The 27,577-nt window shown below is 47.0% G+C and overlaps 1 protein-coding gene across 1 annotated transcript in view; it reads right to left on the bottom strand.

Annotated features, from left to right (window-relative positions):
* RBM33 (RNA binding motif protein 33) overlaps nucleotides 1-27,577 on the bottom strand; it is a 139,080-nt gene that overhangs the window by 67,621 nt on the left and 43,882 nt on the right. The window contains 3 exon segments of the mRNA XM_019424900.2: nucleotides 1,811-2,099; nucleotides 5,475-5,683; nucleotides 10,500-10,671. Coding sequence (XP_019280445.2) covers nucleotides 1,811-2,099; nucleotides 5,475-5,683; nucleotides 10,500-10,671 — 670 coding nt within the window.

Here is a 27,577-nt window from a genome sequence, read left to right as displayed (position 1 = left end):
GCCCCCCCCCCCACCACAGCCCTGCCTCTGGGCACTGGGTCCCAGCCAGGACGAGTCCCCCTCACCTGCATCGACAACTCTTGTCCTTCTCAACAAGCTGCTGGCTTTCCCATCTTAAAAGAAAACACCTTCTCTCCAGCCCGCTTCCTCCTACCAGTTACCATCCAACTTCTGTTTTAGCAAAACACCTTCAGAGGCGCCCAAGAGACGCCCTCCCCTGCCTGTGCCCCCACCTCAGCGAGGTGCGCGTGCACCTTCCCCGTCTCCCCACGACCACCCTCTCGAGACCCCCACGGCCCCTCCGCTGAACACAGTCGTCAGCCAGCGATCCCCATCTGCCCCCCCCCCCACCTGCTCCGCCGGCGGGGCCCCTTCCGCCAGCCCCCATTGGCCACTCTCCTCTGAGGCTCGTCCTCCATGACCTTCGGCTCCCTCCTCCCCACCCTCTGCAGACCCAGGTCAGACACCCCTCCTCTGGGCCTCTCACTGGACGCAGGCTCCAATCGACCTATGGGCCAACCACATACTTGGAGCCTCGGGCCCTGGTCCGGGCTCTCACTCTGGCACAGGACATTTCACACGTCCACAACAGGACGCAGGACTTTAGTCCTTCCCTGTCGCGGGTGATGGCCGATCCATCCCTCTGATGCTCAGACCCCCTGGGCACCATTTCTGCCTCCTTTCTCACAGCCGTGCGGTCCCTCCCCGCGTGCCACCAGCCCTGCCCTGCGTCACATCCGGCACATGACTGCGCTCCATCATCGTGCCAGCGCCCCATCCGAGCCCCTGTCACCTGTGACCTGGGTTAGTGTGGTCGCCTCCTCCCCCCTCGCCACCCTGCCGCGCTCTCCCTACGGAGCAGTGACAATGGTCCTCTCGTAACAGAAAGCGGGGCCCTGTCCTCCTCCACTCAAACCCCTGGTCACAGCCCCTACTGCTCAGAGGCGAAGCCGAGGCCCTCAGAACGGCCCGGGGTCTCACATGACCGGGGCCCCGCGTGTCTTCTCTGCTGTCATCAGTCCACTTGCGGCAGGCCGTCTCTTCTGGGTTAATTCCACACACGAGGCTTGGCCTCATCCCGGATTCTCACTCGTTCCTCTGCCTGGAATAGTCTACCCTGAAACAGGGACATCACGGGCCCCCCGACCTCCTTCAACTCAGCTCTGTGACGAAGCTACCCGCGTGACCCCAGCTAAAGCCGCAGCCCACCCCGGGCCCTGGCTCCGCTCCACCTCTGTCCTCTGCCACGCCACGTGATGTTCCTGCCGTTAGGTTTACTGCTTACTTCGTGTCCCTGTCCGCCGGAAAGCAAGATCACAGCCGCACAAAGCCGCCTCGGCTTCTCTCAGCGATAGATCTCAGACGTCAGAGACGGAGTGTGCGGAACAGATGCGTGAAGGCAGGCTCCGCGTCACCGGCTCAAAAGTAGCTTCCTAGCCTCAGGACACGTGTCCGCGACAGTAACACTCGAGGCGAGGCACTTCAAAATAACGCCTGAGGGACGCGGAGCAGGGCGCTCGCCATGCAGACGTTCCCACCGGGGAAACGATGAGAAACGCCGACTCCGGCGTTCCCACAGCTACCTCTGCCGCCCCGGAAATTCAGAGGCCGCCCAGGGCTTTCCGCTAAGTCATAAAGTAAGAAGTACAGACGTTTCAGCAAATGAGTCTGGCCCGCCAAGCTGGCACGTGCCCGAGCGGGCGGGGAACGGACCCGACGGAGCCGGGTGGTCCTCGCACACCCGCCGGGCCGGCGAGAACGACTCGGCCGCGGCACCCCGCAACGTCACCAGGGCGGGGGAGACACGTACCTTGCACGGGCGTCACCACCGCCCCCTTGAAGTGGGGGTTTATGTGGATGTTCTTGGGCTGCTGCGGGGTCACCGGAGGAGGGGTGATCATCAGGCGCGGGGCCTCCATCTGGGGCGGCACGTGCGCCCCCTGGGGAGACGGGGCGTGCTGCGGGTGCTGCAGGGGCAGCAGGGGCTGCAGCGGCTGCTGCTGGAACAGGCTCCTGATGGGCTGCTGCTGGGGCGGCGGCGGCGGCGGCGGCGGTGGCGGCTGAGGCTGCGCAGGGGGGATCAATCTTGGAGAGTGCGTCTGAAAACCACCAAGAAGACAAATGCACAGCAATCAACGTTTGGAAGAGAGGTAGAAAAAGGCTACTGCCCTACAGATCTGCGCGGACCCCAGCCTGAGAGTCACGGCTCACAGCGCTTCCCGGCCTAACGGCGTGTAGGAAGCAGCAGGGCCGTGCCGTGCCGCCCGGGCCCAGGGAGGGGGCCGCTCGCGACGGGAATCCGTCCCGGGCACGCGGAGGGCGGCGGCGGCGGCCTCAAAGGGACTCTGGTGGATTCCAAAAGAACAACTTTCGGTGCAGCCACTGACGCTGCCCGGAGGTGAGCGCCGCGCGGCACACAGAGCCCAAGCCGCCCTCAGCCCCTGCGGCCGTGAGGCCGCTGTCCCCAGAGAGCGAAGAAGAAAGTCGGGCGTGAGACACCGAGCTAGAAACGAGGGCTGTCCTCGGGGAGGACACAGGCCTAGCGAGAGCCTGACTCCCCTGCGGGGCGGGGGAGAGCTGAGAAGGTGGCACCTGCACCAGAAAGGAAGGAGGGAAGGAGGGGCGCCGGGCAGGGGACTCGAGGAACAACCCGGAAGCAGCAGCGGCGCGGACACGCCTGCTGGGAAACTCGGGAGACCAGGGCGGCCGCAGCCACGCACACCCAAGACGGCGGAAGGCCGGGGCGTGAAAACAGACGCTCGAGCAGTCAAGCATCTCGGGGTGATTCCATCCGACAGTCACGAGAGGAGGAAACCAGCGACCACGGCCGTGGCCGCCGAGCGCCGGGCCGACACCGTGTCTTCGGCGCCTACCAAAAGGTCGGTACATGAAGTAAGCGGCCGATGCCCGACGTCGCCATCAAGTGGATCCCCGTCACTGTGCTCTTCCAAAGCAGCTGGCGAGCAGCAGAGCCGGAAGTGGGGTCCGACAAGCGGAGTCCACGGGTCCTGCCTGTGAGCACCGGGCCGCCATGCCGCACACCGTGGAGGCCGTGAACTCCAGCTCCACACGCATGGCGGCACACGCCACGTGCAGGACGGGGAATTACAGATGGGGACGTGGTGGACGTGGGACGGACGTGGGACAGAGCAGACGGACCACTCAGCAGGCCACGGCCGGAACTGAATGCCAAGAAAAGGCCAGGGTCTGACGAGCAGTAGGGAAGACACATTTCAGAGGAACGACGAGGATTCGGAAACCAGAGCGTATATGGCCTTGGTCTCAGGGGGGACTCTTCCAGAGACATTCCAGGGCTAGCCTGGGTCCTCAGCTCTCCGCGCTCCCGGCATCCAGAAGTGCTCCCTCTCGGGCCTCACGCCGCCGGGTACTGTGCGCACCCCTGCACTATGAGTAGGGATCCAAGCCGCCAGGGAATCCCCACGAGGAGCATGCTGACAGAGGCTCATGAGTCAGATCTGAACTGAACAGAGGACAGGCACCGTGCAGGCTCCTTCTTCACTCAAGAGCATGAAGGGGTGCGAAGGAAATGGCGTGCTCTCATCGAGCGGAGCGGGGGGCCTGGGAGGCGCCCACGTGGAGGGGCACGGGGCAGAGCCAGGAAGCGCACGGAGGGGCTCAGAGCGCGCCAGAGGCGAGGGCTTGGGAGACGCAGGTGCGCACAGAGAGGGCAGGTGGCAGGAAGGACGCCGCCACCCAGCAAGAGCTCTGACCAAGAGGAGGGCGGACGAGAGGACAGCTGAAGGGGGGAGGAGAGGGAGCACAGCGCAAGCCTCAGGCGCTCCTCCCTGAGGAGGAGCTCGCCGCGGACACCCAAGGCGCCAGGGCACAGCAGCCAGGAGGCGCAGGGGAGCAGTGACTCTGAGAGCACAGTCAGGAAGTGAGGAGAGCGGAGTCCAGGTGGCAAGGGACCGACCTAGGAGGAGACGGACTGACACAAAGCCACGAGCAAGCCTTTGACTCATTCTTCCCACAAGAGTCCAGACAGACCGCTCTGGGGCACGAGAGTGAGCGGGGTCAAAAGCGCTCGTGGTCGCAGGTGGGAGCGAGCTCAAGTTCATCCCCGACAGCCCTGGTCTTCCCAGTACACGGAAACTTCACATCACCGTGACCAGGAGACGCGAGCACAGAGCTTCCAGCCCAGAGCACCATTAGGCCGAGCAGGGCCAGCCATAGGCCCGTCCCCAGCTCCCAGTGGGCTCCAGAGCTCTCCGTGGTCACGAGAGCTCTGGGGACACGACACCCCTGGCAGGGGCCCCGGTCCGTCCTCCACTCGGCTAGGGATGCGCAAGCGCTCCCAGCCCCGCTCGGTCGGCCCCTCTGAAGGACGACGGATGCTGGCTGGGCACGCCTCCTGTCCGTGGGTGCGAAGTTACCTCTCCGGGATCACAGAGACACAGCTACACAAAAACAAATCTCCCGTGTGGCTGTTCCCCTCTCCCCCAAGGAGGCCAAAATCACTGAATTGGCTGTTGAATACATGGCAAGTGGAGGCTGGGGCAAGGATAAGGGATGGGGAAGAAAAAGAAATCAAGTCCAGCCTTTTTGCCATTGGAGAAGCTTAAGAACAAAACAGTTGTGTGAGCAAACAGCAGTTATTAACATGGTCAGCTTCTTTATGCTGTGATCAACCCACCTACCTCTCTCCCCTCCCTGCACCTCAAAACGGAAATTCTCATGCAAAAACAGTTAAGTTACCTCTTCTCCCTTGTTACATTTCACAAATGGATGCATGCTAACATTTAACAGTTCTACACAGAGGCAAAATGTGGCTTTCCCCTAAATTCAGACAAAAATGGAGGAGGGACATGTGGCAGACACAGTGGACACATACTTGTACTAAGCAAATTTGTCCTTGGAGACTGGCTTCTGAAGGAAAGAGCCATAAAATCCTAAAACGAACTAAAAGAACATAAAAATCACTTTCATCCTTCTTTACCTCTGCGATATCTCCTCTTTGAAATGCACGGGAAATTCAACTTCAGCTGAAATTACAAGTATGTGGGTATGGATGGCACAGGACACTTACTCTAAGAGAATCTGCTCCGATTTGAGGAGAAACCGATGGGAAATGGTATAAAGAAAAAGCCACTTTTATAAAATGAACAGTGCTACCTGGATTCTCCACGTACGGTCACTGTTTTGAGCGCGGGCACTCAGGACAAGCAGGGAGAGGACGGAAGCCTGGCTCCTCTGGGGCTCCTGTCCCTTGAGGACATAAGCCTCTCACTGCTTCTTCCTCCGTAAGTACGGAGTGATTTGTCACTGCCCGACTACCAGGAGGACGGAATTTATAAGGACACAGGTGAGAGCATACCGTAAAGAAACTTTCGCCGTCATTCCCCGCATTAAACTTTAAGTTCAGACTTGGTGATACACACAAAGTAGGAAAGCCGCAAAGGCACATTTTCATTTGTTCTAACGTGTTGGGCTATCACAAGAAAACTAAGAATTACCACGCCAGGAGGCTGCGTCGGAAGCAGGGCAGGTCTGTGATCTTTTATTCTTGCACGCTCACTGCTCTCTCTCCTCTGGTCTCCCATTCCACGACACACTAAAGAGCTTCCTCTCCTTCCTCCCCGCCTCGAGCCATAGCGTCCCTGCTTATGCTGTCGCTCTCTCTCTTCGAACTCAAGCAACGCGGCTTTGGCTTCGGCTGAAAGCTCTATTTGAAAAGATGCATACGTGTTAGAAATCTTCAAACGGCCTAAACTCGATACACAGGGAGAAAACAGGGAAGACACACGGGACAAGGAAACCCCGAGACAGCAAGGGTCTCACCCACAGCAGGGAACTAAACCAGCAGCGGGCGGGGTTCAGCGCCCGGGAGACACCCGTTAAATGAGGACATGCTTTTCCCGGGGAGGAAGACACAAGGAGCCTCCGCCAAGTTCAAGTCTTTTCGTTGGAGACCACAAAACGGTGCAGAGGGAAGCTAAAAAGAAGGGCCTGAAGTTCGGTTTAACCACTGCCCTCAAACTGCCGCGGACACTTTCCCTTTCACGGACAGCAGACAACGCTGGGGAGGACCTGGGCCCACCAGGCCCGCCCCGATACAATTTCTCAGTGAGACCAGCCCAGGTATTATGAATGCACCGTGGCACACAGACTCAAGATCGATAAAAAATCAATCAATCAAATAAATTCCTGTTTGTTCTGATTTAAGCGGAACTATTAACGGCATCACTCGGAAATCAAATAATTAATCTCATACAGTGGAAAACTCATTTCGTATGATCATTTCAGATTTATTTAAAGAGACCTTTACTCTGTGAAAAAAGGCTTACATCCACGCTGTCTGATACGGAAGCTATATCAAATGAGAGCAGAGCCACAGAAGAAAAAAACCCATTAATGCAAACACCTGTGGGATGCCCAGGAGACCCTCACCTCTCTGACCACTGCTTTAAGGATATAAAAACATGGACGCTGGCCCTAAGAAACTTCAGCTGGCACCTTATTCTAAATCCCTAAAGGAGAAAAGCCGACTTACTCAAATACGGTTCCTTTATTTTAAAATACTATGTAAACTGTGATATCTCACGTTAACAAATGTGTACCTTGTAAAGGTTTCACTGAATCCCGAGGGGCATTCTTACTTACACCTTCTTCCAGAGTGAAGGACAAATTTTAAACATTACCAGCTTTAGCTCCTATCTTAGATTCCATAATCATCTCCAAACTCTTCCCAAATCTCTTAAGCCACATTTCATTTTCCTGATATTGTTTCTATGGTATTCCCCTCCCCTTTAAATAAATCTAGACCCCATTCAAAAGAAAATTTAATCTCTTCTTAACAAGCACAGACTTTTATTCTTATCTTGACTACATGACTGGTTCACATACACATTTTATGCCGTGAATCAGCAATTATTTTTCTAGTGGTTCTAAGTGTCAAGATTGATTTCACTATCCCCAGTAATAAAATGGTTTCAAATGACATCTTTAATCAGCAAGTAAAAATGCTTTCCTCCAATTGAGACAAGCTGTCACAAAAGGTCACCAAAATATGACAGGATGGAAATTACATTTGTAACTTCAACTGAAATGTTAATTTCCTCTTAAGTGTTTTCTGAACTATGTCCATATTCTAAAGTAAAGAGATAGAGTTCAATGTAACAAAGTTTTACACTGTATTGCCCTAAGATGTGCTTAGGGAAAACATCTGTGTACAAATAATTTTATAACAGCTGGATTAATACATAACGAGTCAATATTTGCAAAATACACAGCTTATTTGGCGAAATGGAAATAAATGATAGTCTGAATTTTTTTTTACAAGAGAACTTGAACGAAGAAATTTGTAAAACCCTTGCTTGTAATACAAGGACCATCAAGTACCCTCCTGCTGGCACTATCAATCTTGGACTGTTTGTTATTTGATGAAAATACTCTTTCCCACAGATCCTCTGCCTTAAGCAAAATTAACTACGGACTTTATTTCAAGAGAACATTATGTGGACATAAGAATGTTCTTAAGACTAAAGCAATAAAATGTAATTTAACACATTACGTGTGCCAGCGAAACTTAGACTATTGCCAAATCTAGATGCCTACTCCTAAATTAATGGATAAAAGCAGGCCTAAAATAAATGCTGTCTTGCACGCACTGCTATCCTGCTTTCCAGGAGAATCTCAGGCCCACCTCGGTCAGGCCGAAGGCCTGACTGCTCTGAACCTCTGTGCTGAGGCTTTAGGAAAACCAGTCACTGACACCCACTGTCCAGAAGTGGCTTTGACATTTCCATTCAAAATTTGTCAGTCCTTTACATATGTTTGTTCTAGAAACCCTGCTCAGCTGGGTTTCACAAGTGAGTGAGGCCCTCTTACCCTACAGCATCCTCTGTGTGTGACGAGTGACATCTATCTACTAAGCACATAGCTTTGTGCCACCCTCGAGGAAACTAAGAAAAGGTTTAGTTTCCAGAATGCTGGCTGAGCTCCTTACTTAAGGTCGTAACCTACACGAAAGCCCAAACTCTACCTGAATTCCAAATCCACATCAATGACTACACACAAGGTTCTATAGCTGCCAGACTGTCATACATATGAATCCAAGTTCTTCCTCATTTAGGGACGGCTCTACCTGTGTGAACACAGGAAAGACTAAGGGAGACCCACACGTTGTTAGGTTCTAGCGGGCACTGGCTGTCCACATGCAGCCCAAAGGGTCAGAAACAGGGGGGCCAGAGGACGATCTCATTCTTCTTTTTAAAGAGTGGAGTGTTGTCAACATTAATCAATTATATCACAAAATAATTTTTATTTGTATTAAAAATGTTAAAGGACACCATCTGTCAAGAAATACATATTATAGGAAACAACATCTGGACTCTGGTAGCAAGATATTTTAATTCCGTTACAAGGAGTGGGTGGACAGCGTTATACGGTCAAATACATGTAAGGATTTCTGTACAGAACCTGAACCTGACGTCTCTCTCACCAGGAGCACGCAGATAAACTGATGGGTAAAACACAAATACTGTAGCAGCTTCTCTTTCTCAATCAGTATTTTCTTATCTACAAAATTAACCTTTCGTTGGAGGAGGGGGATCAAGGTAATGAGAGCTCACTGTTTTAGAAAACCAATCTTCACATGGACAGAAAAGTCCCTTTGGTTCGGGGGAAAAAGCCTGAGTTAGTAGAAAGCTCGTGTTTCAAACACTAAGCTTCCTTATGCAGGGCTCACAAGTATGGAGCATTTAAGCACCATTTTCACCTACCGTAGTACCTGGCCAAATTTGCACAAACATACTTAAGCCTTATTTGTTAACGTTTAAAAGAAACAGTTAAATGTCTACACTGTTTATGCTGACGGCCCCTCTGCCTCCAAGGACTCCAGACTCTCTCCCGCCGTATTTCAGGTCCCCGGCTTGCCTACCACTAACCCCTTCAGACTCCATCTCTCAGGAGGTACAAATGACCCTGAAAACAGCAAAACGAGGCAAAGGTCCTGAGACACAGGAATTAAAGCGACACAGAGAGTGAGCACGAGCAGGCCGGACCCCTCCAGATGTGAGGTCAGTGCCCGGGGCAGGTACAATGCAGAGAGATGGCCCTGGCTGAGGCCGGGAGGTGGCCAGAGACATCAGGTTCAGGCAGGGATGTAACATTACCGATTCCTCCTGCTGAAGGATACACTGTGTTCCTCCCCCACCCTTCTGTTTTAAGACTTCCGCTCATCTCCTTTCACCCAAGGCCAACTTCAGACCTTCCTTCTTAGAAAACTTATGTTGTCCTGCTTCAGACAAACTGGCAACTTTATAGCATAACTAGAGAAAAAGGCAGGGAACTCCCGGGCCAAAAGGTAGAGGAACTGGGAGGGGAAAGAAGTAGAGAGCCCAAGAGTCTAGGGCAAGCTCTCCACAGAGCTCACCGAGTGAGGTAACATGGCAAGAGTGGCTCACTCACGGCTGGTCACCTGCACGCCTCGGGAGCTCAGTGTCCTCGTGCACAAGTCACATCTGCCGCTCATGGACACACGCTCGTGTTTCCAACTAAAAAATGGCCGATAATGGTTTAAGAAGTAATAAACGTAGTCACTGGGGGTTAGTTTCCCGATTTTTACTTTGACCAACAGCAGGAAGCAGGTGAACCCTGTCCTTCCACCCTCCCACCTGCCTCCTGGAATTCGGTACAAAATCCCAGTGGTTCTCAAAACCCGGGTTCCAGAACAGCAGGCGCAGCAGCACCTGGGAACTCAGCAGAAATGCAACTTTCTTGGACACCCCCTGAAACCTACCGCATCGCAAGAGCTGGGAGTAGGTCTAGGAATCTGTGTCTTAACAAGCCTTCTAGGTGGTTCTGCTGCTCACTCAAATCTGAGAACCACTGCTTTCTCTCTGCAATGGACACTGGAGAAAACGGTTGTGGGGTAGGGTGGGGTCAGTGCTGATGAAGGCTCTCTGCTGGCCTGCAACGGCCTGCCGCAGACCTTCAAAAGCAGCGTTTGTTCAAAATGACTGTTCAACTGACTACGTCTGAACGATCTTACCTCCTCAAACACGGAGAGGAGCGGCAGACGGAAAAAGAAAACACAAAAACAGATGGTTATGATGACACTAACAGGTACAAAATACAAACTGTCTAGTCCTGAGTTAGCCCTAGCAACCTCGTGGTCTCAAGAGGGGTCAAAGGGCCGTCCCCACACACCTTCCCAGAGCCGGCCAGGAACTGCGTAACATGCATGAGAGTGGGTCTAGGCCATCGACTCCAAAAGAAAAGCTATTAAAAAAATAAGCAATCAAATATTTAATTCAAACATTTTTAATCCAGAAAACAGTCATTTTTGTAGAATGACTTTTACAGCACCATAACTCAGCTCTAACCTCACACAGACCGTCCACTCTCTGGACGGCCATGCATAATAATCTACAAAGTCAAGAAAAAATTTTTTGAACCTATTTAGCTAATCATAATAGTACTAAGGAGGAAGTTGAAACGGGAGTGAAGGAGGATGGGAGACAGGCAAAAAAAGTTACCCAAAGTTTCTGGAATGTTCCTTCTCTCTCTAGTTACATCTGAGAGCCTAATAATTGTTCCTTCTTTCCTTTCAGTTTTGAACCGCAATCGTCCAGATTCTTCATCATCATCATCTTCCTCATCGGATTCTTCTTTTACGTCCTTCTGTAGTTCCAAAGTCTCCATACCTCCCTACGATGCAGACACACAAAACAAAAACGGAGACTGAGTTCACATTCTTTTGAATTAAACACTGAAGCCTGATTTTATATATATAAGGTCCTTTATATTTCAGATATAAAGATGCTGCAAAATGTTCTGTCACAAGGCCGTGTGAAACCCTAAACCGATAAGAGAAACAAATGATCTCAAACATTAAAAAACACGTTGGAAAGAGTTCAATTCTCGCTTGTAATTAACAGACAAACCCTATATATACGGTTACTTCTACTTCTGAGAGAAAACTCGCGAATTTCAAAAGTCCCTGCTGGCCTCAAGTCTGGCCCAGACGCCAGCAGAAGTCCGTGTATTCCTTCAACCAACACTGGAGCGTGAAGACTTTTGGGCACATGTCCCCCTGTGGAACTTGCATTCCAGGAGAACCCACTCCTTTCCGGTCACACAGGCTCGATGCTTCCGGTAACTCCTGACCCCATCTGCCATGATTTCCAAACCTGCTGTTACGTGGCTTAGTTTTTCCAGCCTCCACCCGCTTCCCCCCTGCGCTCTCACCCTAGTGCTTCACCCCACCACCCAGGGTCTGCATCGCCGCCTCTGGCCCAGATCGTACTGCAACAACACGACTTTTTTTTTTTTCCAGTCACACTGAAACCAGCTTTTATCTCCTATTTTATTATGTCAGTATTCCCACAAAAATACTGCCTAATCCGGTCCCAACTGAAAGTCATTTCTTCATCAACAATTCTTCCTTTATCACAAATGTTCCTTTTATGCCACTGATCACTTTTGACCTTTTACTAGGTCTCAGTGACCTACTGGGAGAGAGTAAGACAGGTACTTATTGAGTGCCAGGTTCACACAAATTCTTTTTGTAGACACAAGAAAACAGAATTTGCCCCCCTATTCTCGTGATTCGTTATTTTAAACGTGCTCTACTCTTAACAGAAACAAAAATGAACTGCCTCGTTAGAAAATGCGCAAGAAAAAATTTAACATAAACCCAAAAGACAACTGTTTTATATTCTCTTCCCAACATTTTCCATGAAAAAAAGTCAACTACAAATGCACGTACTCACTGCCGTGAATACTGCAAGTCTCTACACACCTCCAGGAGTTCAAATGCCTGAAGATACAATGACGAATGCATGACTATATATTTTAAGCCTGATGACAGTGACGCTACCTTTCGGTACTCTGACATTTAGCATAGCACGGAATCTTAAAGCGCCAAAGTCTTGGTATTTTGTCGGTTTGATATTTGGTATTATTCCCGTCTTCCTGAATATCTGAAACCAAGGAGTAACACTTGCGAAGGGCCCAGCTGGGCCTGGGCGGCGCTCCGCTCCACTCAAGGGTAAGCTCACGGACAAAGTGCTCTTCTCCTCGTCCCTATGCTCCAGAGCAGTGCTTCTCAAATGTCACGTCCACACCCACCACCAGGAACCCGGTTCTGATGCAGATTATGACTCCACAGGGGGGCCTGAGACTCTGAATTTCTAACATGCTCCACGTGAAGCCGACACGCTTCACAGACCACGCTTTTTGAGTAGCCAGGCCACAGAGGAGGGAAAGGAATGGCCGCCAATAAAGCAAAGATTCCATTTATTACAAGAGTCATTCCTAATTCAACCATTAACAGTAATTTCAGTTCAAAGACCTTCCAACCAGTTCAATGCACAGCTTGACAATACGAAGCTAATAAAGGGTATTCTGCATCCAAATCTCCACCTAAGAAATCTCAAGAGACCAAGGATGACTGGAAAAGTCTTTCTTTGAAGCAAATCCTAAAACCCACCAACAAATCGAGTCTATGACCCAGCATTTCGCATTCCCAGGTATTTATCCAAGAGAAATGATCATTTATGTGCATGTAAAAACCTGTAGGAAAATATCTACAGCTCTCTTTTGGGTCAGCAAAACTACATCAACAGCAAGTGAATGGACACATAAAGCGGGTCCATTCAATGCTCCTGAGCCCTAGCAAGGAATGAGCTACTGACAGACACCTGGGGTGAGGTGGCAAAGGGGTGTGGGATGGGAGAGGCCAATCGCGATATACTGCGACAAGTCCGCTCACAGGACGTGCTCCAAGAGAAATCATTATACTGGTTGCCAATGGTTAGAAACGGAGGGAAGGCAGGACTACAGAAGCATAGCATTAAGTTGGTTTTCTGAGCAATGGAATTTCTAGAACGCAAACTTGTGGTACAGGTGTCCAATTAAGCCGGTCACTACATCAAGGACTACACAAGCCCTGAAGTGGCTTCGCCTGCCTCAACTACGGTGCATTTGACAACCTTCACTAAACTGGACTCGTGCCTTCAGGCACTGGTTACTGCCTCTTACTCTAAATACTGGGCTCAAAAAAAAAGAAAAGGAAAAAGCATCTCTTTTAGCCATATGATTTACAGAATTAAATAACCAATCTGCCAAAATGCTGGCTTTCTGGACAGTTTTTGACAAGGACTATCTATATCTAGTATTCCATTCATAGGAAGGGTGGTGTTGGGTGACAAACAATAATCAAGTTATCTTAAAATTTTATTGTACAAGAAGTTAAATAATTGTGTATCTGTGATCTTATTAGGCTCTGCCAAAAGTACTCAGAGGTTTAATTTTAGCTACTTAATTATGATGAAAAGCTGAAAGCCATAATTGTGACTCTTAGCAGAGGGCACACATTAAAACCACTGTGAAAGCTCTTCAGAGACAGACAAGTCAGAATCTGATCACATTCCCTTGTGTGTCCCTTGTGTGTCCTTGCTGTCCCTTGAACCACACAGGTGGGAAATGCACAGGTCCACGTATATGTGGGTTTATTGGATGAATACAGTACTATAAACAGATCTTCCTTATGGCCCAACGCGAGGCTTGAACTCACAACCTTGAGATGAAGACCTGAGCTGAAATCAAGAGTCAGGCGTTTAACCAAATGAGCGACCCAGGTGCCCCTCCTTAAGATGTTCTTAATAACATCTCTTTCCTCCAGCTTGCTTTATTATTTATTATAGCATATAATACACATAACATATAAAATAGGTGCTAATCAACTATTTCTGTTACCAGTAAGGCGCTTGGTAGTTAAGTTCTAGGGGATCCAAAAGTAAAAGTTATATGCAGATTTTTGACTGAGTGGGGACGAGCACCCCTAACCCCAGCATTGTTCAAGGGTCAACTGTATACATAAACAATTAGAAAGTCGAATTCTGGCAAGACCCAGACCTGCATATTTTTTAAGCTCTCCAGCTAATTCTGAAATGAACCTGTGATCTCTCAGTGTTTTGAAAGAAAATTCAGTATTCGATCCCAAACCCAAGGGGAAAAAAACAGGCAGTTCTCTGAAACAGGGGTGGGGGGCTTGGGAGTTGGGGGGGTGGAGAAAAGTATACAGAACACCATTTTAAAAAAACTTCCCAAAAGTTATTAATGCTTACAGAATATTTGATAGAGAATAATTCTTCATTATATCATGAAATACACATACAAATCAAATACAAATTCTAATTCTACCAACAGTGAAAATTTACAAGTTGGAAAGATGGAGCAAATTGTGCAAAAATTAAGAAAATTACAGACCAATATCCTTCATAAATACAGACACAAAATTCCTTAAAACAATAAAAGCACATGGAATCCAGCAAAATATAAAAAGGAAAATACATCAGAACCAAGTGAGGTTTAGCAAGAGCCAGAAGCACAAGGCTGATTTAACATTCAAAACACTCAATTAACACATCTTGGAGATGAATTCCAAATTCCCCGCAGATAGCCCCCCTGCCCCAAGCCCTCCTCCGGAGGTGGAACTTCAGGCCTTCCCCACACCTTGACAGGCGACCACGCACCCTTAGGGACTTGCCTCCAAAGAACAGAGCGGGGCAAAGGAAAGACAGCACTTTACAGACCTACCACCCACAATGGCAAACCTGACCCGACCACATGATCAAGGCTAACACTGCCAGGGAGGTCCTGTACCCAGTGGTGTGACGGAGGAGAAGGGCATCGGACCTCTGTGATATTCTCTCCAAAATCCCTGAACTCCAGTCTAATCATGAGGAAAATACCAGACAGGCCCAGACTGCACACAGTCTACAGGATACCTGGCCAGGACACCTCTTTAGACTGTCACAAACACAAGTCTAAAGTTGTGAAACACAAGGAAAGACTGACAAACTAACACAGACCGGAGGAGACACAACGGTGTGGTCCCCTGGACTGGATCCCGGGAACAGAAAGAAGTCATTAATAATTAAAAATGTGTGTAATGGAAATAAAGCCTGGAGTATAGTTAATATAGTTTTTTTAAAAAGTCAATTTAATTCACATTAATAAACGAAAGGATAAAAGCCACAGGAGTATCTCAACAGATGCAGGAAAAGCACTGACAAAATCCAACACCCATGTCTCACGTTTAAAAGAATCTCAGCAAACTAGATACAGAAAAGAGCTTCTTCAATCTCATGAAAACAAAGCAAGCCAAACAAAGCTTCAGTGAGCTTGTATTACGTACTTCGTGGGACATCAAACACTTCCCCTGCCATCAAGAACCAGGCAAGAATGAGTGGCTCCAGTATTTCTACTCTACATAGGACTAGAGGCCAGTGAGGTCAAAGACATAATAGGGCAGGTCGGAAATGAAGAATTAAAGTGTGTCAATTAATAGCAACATGATTATTAAGATATTAGTTTTCCCCCAATTCCATGGAAAGATACAATGCATTCTCTACCAAAATCCCAATCAGACTTTTAATAGATATTGGCAGATCAGTTACAGAATTTACATGGAAATCCACAAGATCTAGAATAGCCAAAACAATCTTGAAAAGGAAGACAAAGCTGGTGGATTTACACTACCTGACTTCATGCTACAGTAATCAAGACAGTGTAACACCAGCAAGGGAATAAAAAAGGTTCCAGAAAGAGACACAAACTTAAATGGTCGATTAATTCCCAATACAAGCACTAAGGCAATGCAGTGGGAACAAATAATGGTGCAACAATCAGGGGCACATACAGAAAACAGTGAGCCTCATTCCCACACACACACACACACGTATCAGTTGCGATAGATCAGAGACCTAAAGTATAAATAGCTAACATTACAGAGCTTCCAGAAGAAAACACAGGCTAGTATCTTTGCAGCTCTGGGGTAGACAAAGATTTCTTGGGCCGCAGAATTACCTGGTCTGTCAAAATTAAATTTTCTGCTCATGACAAGGCACCTTTAAGAAAACTGTAACACAAGCCACAGTCTCAGAGAAAATATTCACTATACACATAAACGTGTATCTGGATATAAACACCTATCTATCAAGAACATACAGACAGTAGGTGTATAAATGTTCTACATGGAGCAGGCAGATACAGACAACACACACGTATGCACAGACGATATATACTCTCCATGTGGAGTAGAGAGACAAAAATTAAAAAGACAATCCATGTTTTTAAAAGACTAAAAATAGACACAAAGAAGATACAGACGTCCAACAGGCACAAGGAGCGGCACTCAACATCCTTAGTTAGCAAAGGAATACACACTTAAGTCATGATGACACAACCAGTCCAAGGACCAAACGGAAGGCAGACAGGACCAAGTGACGGAGAACGGAGACTCTCGGGCACGAGCACCGGGAGTACAAAATGAAACAACCACTCCGCGAAACCATTTGGTGGTTTCTTCTAGAATTAAACATATCTCTACCCTGTCTCAGTAATTCCATTCCTAGATAACACCAAGGAACATGAAAAGATATAGCCACTGGCAGATGTGTAAAAAACTCTTCATATTACTTTACTCATGATTAAAAAAAAAAGGAAACCCAAGTATCTATTTATTATTGGGAGAATGAACAAATATGGTACACTCACAAGACGGGATGAACTACCGACATACACCACAACTACCTGGATGAGTCTCCAAAACGTTCTGTTAAACAAAAGAAGCTAGACGCAGAGTCAACCTTACATATGACAGGGCTACATTTCTGTGAAGCTCTAGAAGAGGAAAGGATGATTTCAGGCGACAAATACGAAACGCCGTTTGCCTCTGGGGAGCCAGGACTGACCAGAAAAGAAAGAAGAGGGAATCTTCTGGGGTCACAGAACTGCTTCTTACAAAGGAAGACGGTAAGTGGAAAAAACGCGGCTCAAAACACCGAACCGCACGCGTCAGATCTGTGTCTGCCGCTGAACACGAAGGGGACCACAGTTTTCACAGGAAGCATGTGACACCGTGGAAAGATGTTTGCGGACTTCCCTCATCACTTCTCGTAGACACGAAAACGGTACCTAAATCGGCAAGCCCGTTTACGCCGTGTTTGAAGACCGCAGCCCGAGCGGCACCGAGGCGGCCAGAGAATGAGACGGGCTTGGCGGTCATCTTCGTAATTCTGTCTTTCTCACTTGATGCAAGGACAGTGACTTCTTCGTCCTAACCAGGCAAGAACGTCCGGTAAATAAAAGGAGCCGCCTAAAGTAGGCCTCTCCGTCGAAGTCCCTCTCCGGTTCCGTAACTCAGACTCTACTAGGTACTCAAACGCAGCTCCTGGAATGCGGTCTTCCGCCTCCTCGCCTCGGCAGAGGCTGCGGGACTGCCCGGGGCGGGCCCGTCAACACCCTGCAGACACTGAAGGAAATGGATGAAAAAGCCAGAGACACCGCCACACGGGCAGGAACCCGGTGCGGCAGCTGACTGCAAGTGGCACTCCTCCCGGAGGGCTCTGTGAGCGACAGGCTCCGAAAGCAAAAGGCACGACGGCAGCGCACAGCGCACGACCCCTACCTTTCAACACCTCAAGCAGCATCGCGCCCACACGCTCCCAGTAAAGATCTTGTAGACGGACTCTACTGTCAGAAAGAAAACAAGCCCCAAATCCGTGTCACGAGGGGAGAGACCAGCACATGTCCTGCCTCCAAGAAGGACCATTAAAAGTCCTGACAGCGAAGAACATTACAAAGAATTTTCAGTCAGTACAAAACAAGCAACGTAAACAGGGTAAACTTCAACCACTGGGACAGAAGGACAGGAAAGTAAATATATTGAAAAATATGTTACAGAGGCGCCTGGGTGGCTCAGTCGGTTGAGCGTCCGACTTCAGCTCAGGTCGTGATCTCCCGGTCCGTGAGTTCGAGCCCCACGTCGGGTTCTGTGCTGACAGCTCGGAGCCCGGAGCCTGCTTTGGATTCTGTGTCTCCCTCTCCTTCTTCCCCTCCCCTGCTCATGCTCTGTCTCTCAAAAATGAATAAATGTTAAAAAAAAATTTTTTAAATATGTTACAAATACAGTAAATATAAAAATACAAACGTATTAAAAACACTTAAAAAATATATTAAGCAACATAAATAAGGCAAACTTCAACCAACCATCAAGGACAAAAGAATAAAGTAAATGTATGAGTGACTTTTTAAAAATACTTTCAAATATTGGGGTGCCTGAGTGGCTCAGTCGGTTGAGCCTCCGACTTCAGCTCGGGTCATGACCTCACGGTCCGTGAGTTCAAGCCCCACGTCGGGCTCTGTGCTGACAGCTCAGAGCCTGGAGCCTGCTTCGCATTCTGTGTCTCCCTCTCTCTCTGCGCCTCCCCCACTCATGCTCTGTCTCTGTTTCAGAAATAAACATTAAATTTTTTTAATACTTTCAAATACTAAATTTAAAATTAAATTATGGAATATGGAGCTTAAAAGAAAAGAAAGCAAATACTATACCTCCCAACAGATAGCATTAAAAAAAAAAAAGAGTATTTAATCTGGATGAGACTTTACTTTCTGTTCTATAAAAAGATTCATACTGAAATCCACCCTTAGGATGTTTCATGTGAGAATTAACAACTAGAAATCACAGGAGTTAACAAATGCAATCTGGTTCTTTGCCTTACACATTCCAGGGTCAAAATTTTAACCATCTTATTTGCCCCACTTATAAAAGTTATTTTGGTCATAGCAAAAATATTTCAAAACATTTGGGGTACAGGGGCACCTGGGTGGCTCAGTTAAGCAGCCGACTCTTGAGTTCAGCTCAGGTTAAGATCTCCTGGTTGTGAGTTCGAGCCCTCATAGGGCTCCGTGCTCAGGGCAGAGCCCACTTCGGATCCTCTGTCTCCCTCTCTCTGCCCCTCCCCCCCCACCCCCACCCCCATCCCCGTGTGCTCACTCTCTTGCTCTCGCTCTCTCTCGCTCTGTGTCACACACACACACACACACACACACACACACACACACACACACACACACACAAATAAGTGTTAAAAATTTTTAAATAAAACATTTGGGATACAAAGTATCAAATAACCCCCACCATCTAGAGGTAAGTAAGCACTATCACCATTTTTTATCCATCCATTCGGATGTTGAGAGTCTCACACCCACCACACACAAGCAGATGGAGGAACTGTATCATCTGGGTCTTTTTACTTCGCATGCCCGACAGAGAGCCAGGGCACCCTCTGGTAAACCTACAGCCCCCGTCAGTTAACCCTCTAGAAAAACCTACTCCGTCGGTTCCGTTTACTCTCAAGGCTGCAAACGAACAGCCAGAGTACACAGCTTTGAACACATCTTAAATGGACTCTTTCAGATGACTTCGTCAAGGTGGAATTATTGAGCCAAAGGACTCGAAGGCTTTCGATACTGTCAAGAACAGTGAAGGGTGTGTGATTTACCCTTCTTGCAAGCTAATGAGGTCGCCGGCCACTGTTCCACGGAGGCAGTGAGAGGACATGAGACCCTGGTCACAGTTGAGGACAACGCATGACTCTGACCCAGAGCAGTGGCATTTTGGGGCCAGCTCCCTGAGCCGATTCCCTGTGCACCCTGGGAACGCAGGGGGCTGTGTTACAGGACACGGGAGGGACCCAGAGTTTACCCCCCCCCCCAGTGTGTTCTAATGAGCAGAAAGCACATCTGCCCCTGGTTCTTCAGGAAGACACTCCGTCTCTTAATCTGTGTGCTGCACAAACATCCGTGGACAGACGGCTGACGACAAAGGTGCAGCCAGCTTCGCTCGCCAAATATGCAGACATGAGAGACAGACCCCTGGCAGTTAACATTTCTGAAATGTCCCCCAATTGAATGAGACTATATCTGACCAATAATTTTGATTTTTGCCAGTATTAAAAAAGGTTAAAATTATCAGTTTTCATGTTATTTTACTGAATATATTTTACATACTTAATGCTCATTTGCTTACCTAATTTTTGGATTACTTTCTCATATTATTTAGTCTTCTTTCTATAGGAGAGCTCATCTGTATATATTGAGTATATTTAACTCTTACATACTGAATATATTAACTTTACTAGCTATATTAATTTTTAGGCTCACATGTAACTATTTCCCCACATTTGTCATGTGTCTGAACTTCTTTACAGTGTTTTGGAATACTTATATATAATCAAGTCACTCTTTTCCCTTATGACTTGAAAAAGCCTTATTTACCGGGGCACCGGGTGGCTCAGTTAGGTGTCTGACTTCAGCTCAGGTCATGATCTCATGGTTCATGGGTTCGAGTCCCACGTCCGGCTCTGTGCTGACAGCTCAGAGCCTGGAGCTGCTTCAGATTCTGTGTCTCCCTCTCTCTCTGCCCCTCCCCCACCTCCCTCCCTCCCTCCCTCTCTCTCTCTCTCTCAAAAATAAAAAAACTTAAAAAAAAAATAAAGGGGCGCGTGGGTGGCTCAGTCACTTAAGCGTCCGACTTCAGCTCGGGTCGTGATCTCATGGTCTGTGAGTTCGAGCCCCACGTCCGGCTCTGTGCCGACAGCTCAGAGCCTGGAGCTGCTTCAGATTCTGTGTCTCCCTCTCTCTCTGCCGCTCCCCTGCTCACACTTGGTCTCTCTCGATCTCACTCAAAAATAGATACTTAAAACGAAAAAAGGCCCTATTACCATGAGTAGAAAGTAATAACCAAGACAACTTGGTGCTCAATTTTCCACATTTTCTATCATGTCCTTAATAATAAAACTCCTAATTTTGACCGGACACGCTGTCACCTAACAAAACACTATATTCACCAGTCTCCCTTGCTGTGAGTTACAGCCACGTGCCTAAGGCATAACTCAAGAGACATTTATGAAGTGTCGTAGGAGAACTCAGGAATGTATCTTCAAAGGGCGAGCAGGGTCCCTGTTCGGTCTTCCGGCAATCAATCCACTTTTTGGATGTAGACCGTGGTAAAAACAGCAGCCCTAGAACATACCATGGAAGTCTAGAAGTCTGGGTACCTGATTACCCAGTGAGGTCTACACCAGATCTGAAACACCTTGTGGAATTTTTTGACATTAGTGAAAAATAAACCTCTTAATATTTGCTGAGTATTCTCTTCTGCAGGTAAGCCTAAGGCCATTAGGTCACCATTATTAAAGTGTTTTCTTCTGGGGAGCCCGGGTGGCTTAGTCGGGTAAGCATCTGACCTTGGCTCAAGTCATGATCTCATGGTTTGTGAGTTTGAGCCCCACATCAGCTCTGTGCTGACAGCTTGGAGCCTGGAGCCTGCTTCAGATCCTCTGTCCTCCTCTCTCTCTGCCCCTCTCCTATTCGTGGTTGCTCACACTCTCTCTCTCTCAAAAATAAAACATTCGGAGCGCCTGGGTGGTTCAGGCAGTTGAGCATCCGACTTCGGCTCAGGTCATGATCTCGCAGTTTGTGAGTTTGAACCCCGCATCGGGCTCTGTGCTGACAGCTCAGAGCCTGGAGCCTGCTTTCAATTCTGTGTCTCCCTCTCTCTGACCCTTCCCCGCTCATGCTCTGTCTCTCTCTGTCTCTCAAAGATGAATAAACGTTAAAAAAAAAAAAAATTTAAATAAACATTTTAAAAAATGCTTTCTTCCAATACATTTACAATTTGACATGTGTATATCTATGTGTATAAGTGTATGTTTGGCTATTTTTTACACTGAAATATTTAGTCAATCTGAGATCCATATTGTATAAGGTGTAAGGGAAGAATCTAACTTTTCCCCAATTTAAGCCTTTAAGTATGTCTGAGATACTCTGTCATATTAATACACACATTAGGAGTTCATTTCCTTTACAAAAATGCTCCTCCAAAGACATCTCTCTCTTCAGAAGATACTTGAAAATGGAAGGCAAGATTACCGTTTTTTAAAAAACAACCCACTTTTGCTTTAAGATTGTAATGAACACAATTCAGCAATTACAGTCTGAAATATCTAGATCTACAAGTACAAAAGGCACTTCTGGAAGGCCCCAGGCAATGGTAACACCCGTTATCCTTTGACTGCTTTCAACAACAGTACTTCGTATCTCCAGAGAGCATCTGAAGATTAAAATCCACAAAAGCTTTTCTCATTCTAAAATATGCCACAGACACAATATATTATCAAAGACTGAAAAGACTATTACCTAAAATACTGAAAGAATAAATTATAGACAAAAATCAATTAAATTAATTTTCCGAATTCAAAATACCACCAACTAACAAATAGGACATGAGCTAATGGGTGTCCCTCTAAACGATTCAGCACTCGGAATGCTTTCTGCAGCCCCCTATCTGCCCTTCCTCTTCTCTCCTCTCATGGCGTCTTAAAGAGTTCTTTCCCGGACGTGTTTAGCCTGAACACCCCTCCCTGGTCTGACCGAGGCTGGCTCCAAGCTCTCCACCAGGCACTGTGGTGGACACGACCCACAGACATCTCTGGTTTCCCTGGACCTTGGTGCGGTGGCTCGTTACTGCCAGAACAGAGCAGTCCTAAGTAGGGGAACCATCTCTAATTTAACATCTCTTTTAGCTTTGTCTTGGTTCCTTGTCCTGGTTCCTTTTACAAGTGCAGAATGTGAGTAAAGAGTTCATCACACTATTCTTCTATCTTTTCTCTGAGTTTCAAATTATTTCAAATAGCAAGAGACAGAAAGCACAAAAGGAAAAATCACATTTAGTGTGTTAGAGAGGAGAAAAGAGTATGTATCGGAAAGTGTCCACAGCATGCACGTTCATATACTCTATCACAGCGCTGTGTCAGGGAAAAGAAAGGGTAAATAAAATGTTTTATATATTGAGTTTCCAAAGCACTGGCATAAGACCTAAAGTAAATGACCTAAGCCAGGGAAATATCACTTTTTGTGATCTTTTGGGAAAAGGAGGGGAAAGAGTATTAAGGAAAATAACTAAGGAAAAAAAGCATTAATAAGGAAAAAAAGTTTTAAAACCAACAGGTCCTAAGGCTACAGAATGATTTTGTGGCTTACGTGCTTGGCCCACAGGACAAGTTCTAAGGTTGAAACACAGAAGCTATGAAACCCAATGCCTTATGCCACCTCTATTCACCCAAATGACATCCATTTTTCAGACTACTCCATGGGTTACTTCTTCCGTAAAGCCTCAACGCCTGCCCACCCACTTTCCCAACTGGCTCCAAGACACCCTCAGCAACCAGAGGGCCCGTCCATCTGTGAGCTTGTGAAGCAGGGGTCTGAGCCTCTGCTGGGAAGCTTCACTTCTATGTTTACATCACACGAATCTGCCCACATTCCTTCCCTTCCCCGTCTTAAGCTACACGTTGAGCACAGGGACCAAGCTTCCCAACCATCCTTGTTTCTTCAGCACCTGAGACAGCACCTAAACACGGGGAACCCAGAAGTATTCTTTTCATAATGGTTCTGACTAACAAACGTTAACTAATTTAAAATGATTACAGCACCCCTTTCAAAGCACTAACACATACATCACATTTTTTAAAGATCTCTACCCACGCCCCCCTCAAACATTTAAAATATTCTAACACTTAAAGGGCAAACAGCTAAATGGAAAGAAATCACAGCTCACCAGAACTCACCACCCAAAAGACTTGAGAAAGGTCAGGCTTTTTACTACACTCATCGTTCAAAGAAGAGATTTATCTATCAACTTTTCACTAATGCCAAAAAGATGGCTCATTTTAAATCTGGAAGGAAAAAAAACCACCAAAATTTTGGGCTCTTTTTAAAAGACGAACAAATACCTCTTCCGGTTCAGGAGCAACCTGGCGGTCAGTGATCTCATTTAATTCATCTTCAGCAACACAGTCTTCCTGCTCTTGGAGCCCGTGCTGCCCACAAGCCTGCAAGTATTCTCCATCCTGACAGCCGTTAGAGAGAAAGTTAAGTTTTTCTCATATAGCTTTGGGTTTTTACAAGCACTTTTCATCTTCAGCACTCATGCTTAATTATTTTGGCAGATTTTACTACGGCTATTGCCCGACTAAGCAGAGAGCACCCAGCACAAACACAGAATGCGCCCTCCCCTGTGTTCATGAGGACGGAGTGCAGTACGCTAGCCCGGTCGCTGAGCTTAGTGACCTAGCTGTGCTTCAAATCCAAGCGCCCTGATAATTAGCGCTACTTAAAATGAGCACGAAAGAAAAGTCCTCTTAAAAACAACGTGCATATGCTCACACAGCGCAGCTCAGCAGCAGTAAGGGGGCTGAAATCATGCGAAACTTGAACCATTTTTACGGCAATAGAAAGCAACAAAAGTGTGAACCATTCAACTCAACACAAGAGCTTTATCAGCAATCACATTAGAACTTGTTTCTCCATCAGTCCATCCCTTGAATTAAACGGGTGACTCCAGCTTTGTAGGAAATGGAAGGGGCATGTCAGCAGGCAGGCGTCCCTTGAAGGGCATATGGAAGGAAGCAGACAAGCTGGCTAAAGACAATTCAAGAGAAAGAAGGGTTCCTGCAGACATCACCAAGTAACAAGGACATCTGATCCTACGCAAAGAGCTGAACTTCCCAGTGTGCCTGGTCACTGGCTGAAATACACAGTGGGTGGTTCCAAGACAAACAACCAAGAGTGAGCACAGACAGAACCCGAACACACTCCTGTGGAGTAGACAAGAGCCGCACCTAGAACGCCCAAAGAAAGCAGCTGTATTCCAGATGAAACACCATGTTAGATCCCCCAAATGTCTCTGAGACTATCTGAACACACTGCGTTTTACTCTCCAGAAGAAACTGTTCACATTCTATCAAAAAGAGAAACTGGCACCACCCTCAAGTCACTGACAGCACAACTGTCGGATTTCAAATAAGGCCAGACGATGGTACTGAAAATTTTCAGCTAACGTACAATGGAGAAGAGCCTATCTCACTGGATTCGCACCAAGAAACAACAACCTGCTACCCTTCCCATATATTATCAATCTGAAATTGTTTTTACAGAACAGTGTTTTCAGAAATCTCAATCTATGTTCATTTTAAAGGCTCTAAATGATTGTGCTTAAAAGTATAAATCACCCAACAATTTTTCTAATATTCTGTTAAATAATAAGCGATATAAACCTTTTCTTAATACAAGAGTACACGTTTTTAAATCAAATCCCAATTCGCTCTCAAGATCAGCACTGGCGAAAACTCCTAATACCTAAGGAACGTCTTGCTCTATCTCTGTCTCAGAAATAAACATTAAAAAAATAAAAATTAAAAAAATAAAAATAAAAAAAGGGGGCGCCTGGGTCGCTCAGTCGGTTGAGCGTCCGACTTCAGCTCAGGTCATGATCTCGCAGTCTATGGGTTCAAGCCCCACATCGGGCTCTGTGCTGACAGCTCAGAGCCTGGAGCTGCTTCAGATTCTGTGTTTCCCTCTCTCTCTGCCCCTCCCCCACTCATGCTCTGTCTCTCTCTGTCTCAGAAATAAGTAAACATTTTAAAAACAAACAAAACAAAACCTAAGGAACGTCTTACTATTGGGTATAACGGGAAAGAAAACCAGGATTGTTCTACCAAATTTTAAATGTGGACCTCAAGTTTCTTCATAAGTAAAAGTGTCCCTCCCAACTGTAAAATTCTGTGGCTTTGCGATTCCACTCCCAGTTAGTCCTTCCATGTGATTTTAAGAGTGAGCCCAAAAAGACCAAATGTGCTCATGGTCTGCATGTCACAGAGTTCGAGTCTAGCTCGTGAAAACAAGTTAACAAATCCTAACCAGGACACAGGCCACAGTGAAATAAACCCTTTCATCAACTAAAATGCTACTGGGACACACAGGTACGCAAACTACTCCTGCATTAGTTCATCTAATCATGAATAATGAATTCACTGCGCACCACCAAAGGCCTGGGAAGCCAGGGAGCGGCCCCCTCCGCGGCAGAGTGGGAGCAGAGCAGGAGCAGCGCGCCCCGGTTCAAGGCCATCTAGCTCCTCGGTCCAAAGCAAAGGTAATGCCAGACTCCACCACTATGACAACTATGCAGAAACCAGCGATTTTAAAGAAACAGGGAAGAAAGAGAAAAGAACGGCCAAGGCTCTAAAGCTAGATGTCCCGAGGAGAGCTGACACTACCTCGCCTCACCGTTAAGGCGTACGGCTCCCTGTGAAAATGTTAGGACACTTTCGGAAACGCTGAGCAAAACTGTTCGTGATTCTTTTGGTTTGAATCTTGAGTTGCCACATTGTTTTTCTTCTTGAGACCAGACTCATAGGTCACAAGACATTGGATAACTAAGTTGGAGTTTACACAACCAGGGGCCTAAATGCAGGTCTAGTTTGACAATGCAACACAAGAGAGGGAAAGTCCTCACTTGTGAGAATTCTCTTTACGACAAATTCTGCCAGAAGGCCACAGTGAGAAATCTCTCCTACGCGGCCAGGCACAGCTGTGCTGTCGAGCACTTTCCACACTGACCTGTTTCGCCAGGTTCTAAGTTCACAGAAGGCAGGGGCCATGCCTCATGTCTCATATTCTAGCAAAATGTGTGCCCCCAGTGCCCGGACATCAGTGGAGATTTGCTGAGCTGTTGAATTTACAAGGGAAAAGGACTCACATATGATTACCCAATCATCTTATCTTACCGACAAACAGTAGAAATAATAAAATGCTCTAACCAAGCGAATAACCGGCTACATTTTTAAAAGATCTTGGCTTAATTTTTAAGAAACATCTTAAATGTATAGTACCCCAACTTCAGACAGTCCACAAACACACCGGTAAGCCAGACAGCACCTGTCCACACAGTGAAGACTTCTTACTAAGCCAAACCATTACCGTTATCAAAAGAACAAGCACCCATGATGCCTTTTACATGCTTTGATTTACCAAAACTACAAACATGTTCCCATTAAGAGAAAGCATTCAAAAAGAATCAGATCTTAATAATAACTACTGAGATATATAAACACAATCATGACTAGGACTAAATACCCTAAGGGTCCACATAAACAATCCTTTTCAAAATTACTCGCGTTTATATGTACGTATGACCAATGACCAAGATTCTGATTTTGAAATTTTTTTCTCAAAAGCAAGCTTCCGCTGAATAAGAACATGACGAGAATAAGGCAACGCCGTTACCCCCAACTGTGCACGTCTCCACCGGGTCCTGCCCGGCAGCCCAGGTGACATGGCCTCTCGGTGGAATTTCAGTATCACGAAAGCCTTAAGATTCTACCGATGACTATCGCGTCCTTCCCACATAGATTTTCATTAAGCGTTAGTTTGAAAAACAAGTATCTCTTAAGGATGAATCACTGAGACAGATGAGCGAGCAGTCTTTCACGAGTACCTTTTCTTTCTTGACAGTTCAACTTTTTAAAAAGCTACTTATCAAAATCATCTTCCTGAAATAGAAATCAGCACAATCTTTGCTTCCTGATTGCAGATAACAAATTACGTGTGACATTTCCAAAACTAACCTCCAATCTCTTTATTCATGTTTAGACAGTTCTCAGTTACAAAAAAGGATGAATGAACAGGACATCAATCACTCTGGAATATTAGCACCTTAAAGATGTCTTTAGCAGGTCAATAATCTTTTCACCTTGGAAGGACTTTATCAGATCTTGTCTAAAGCCTGGATAAAAGCTCTGCATTAAGTACTTCCAACAATTGACAGTGTATCTCCACCACACAAAGCTGTTTTCTTCCTTAAGGTGCAATCCTCAAGGTCACGATTCCGTGCAGCCTTCCAGAATGACAAAGGGGCATTACC

This window comes from Panthera pardus, unplaced genomic scaffold (genome assembly GCF_024362965.1).
Source record: "Panthera pardus isolate Hobbes unplaced genomic scaffold, ASM2436296v1 HiC_scaffold_9, whole genome shotgun sequence".
In the NCBI taxonomy this organism is placed as follows: domain Eukaryota; kingdom Metazoa; phylum Chordata; class Mammalia; order Carnivora; family Felidae; genus Panthera; species Panthera pardus.
This window is presented reverse-complemented; position numbering and strand designations above follow the sequence as displayed.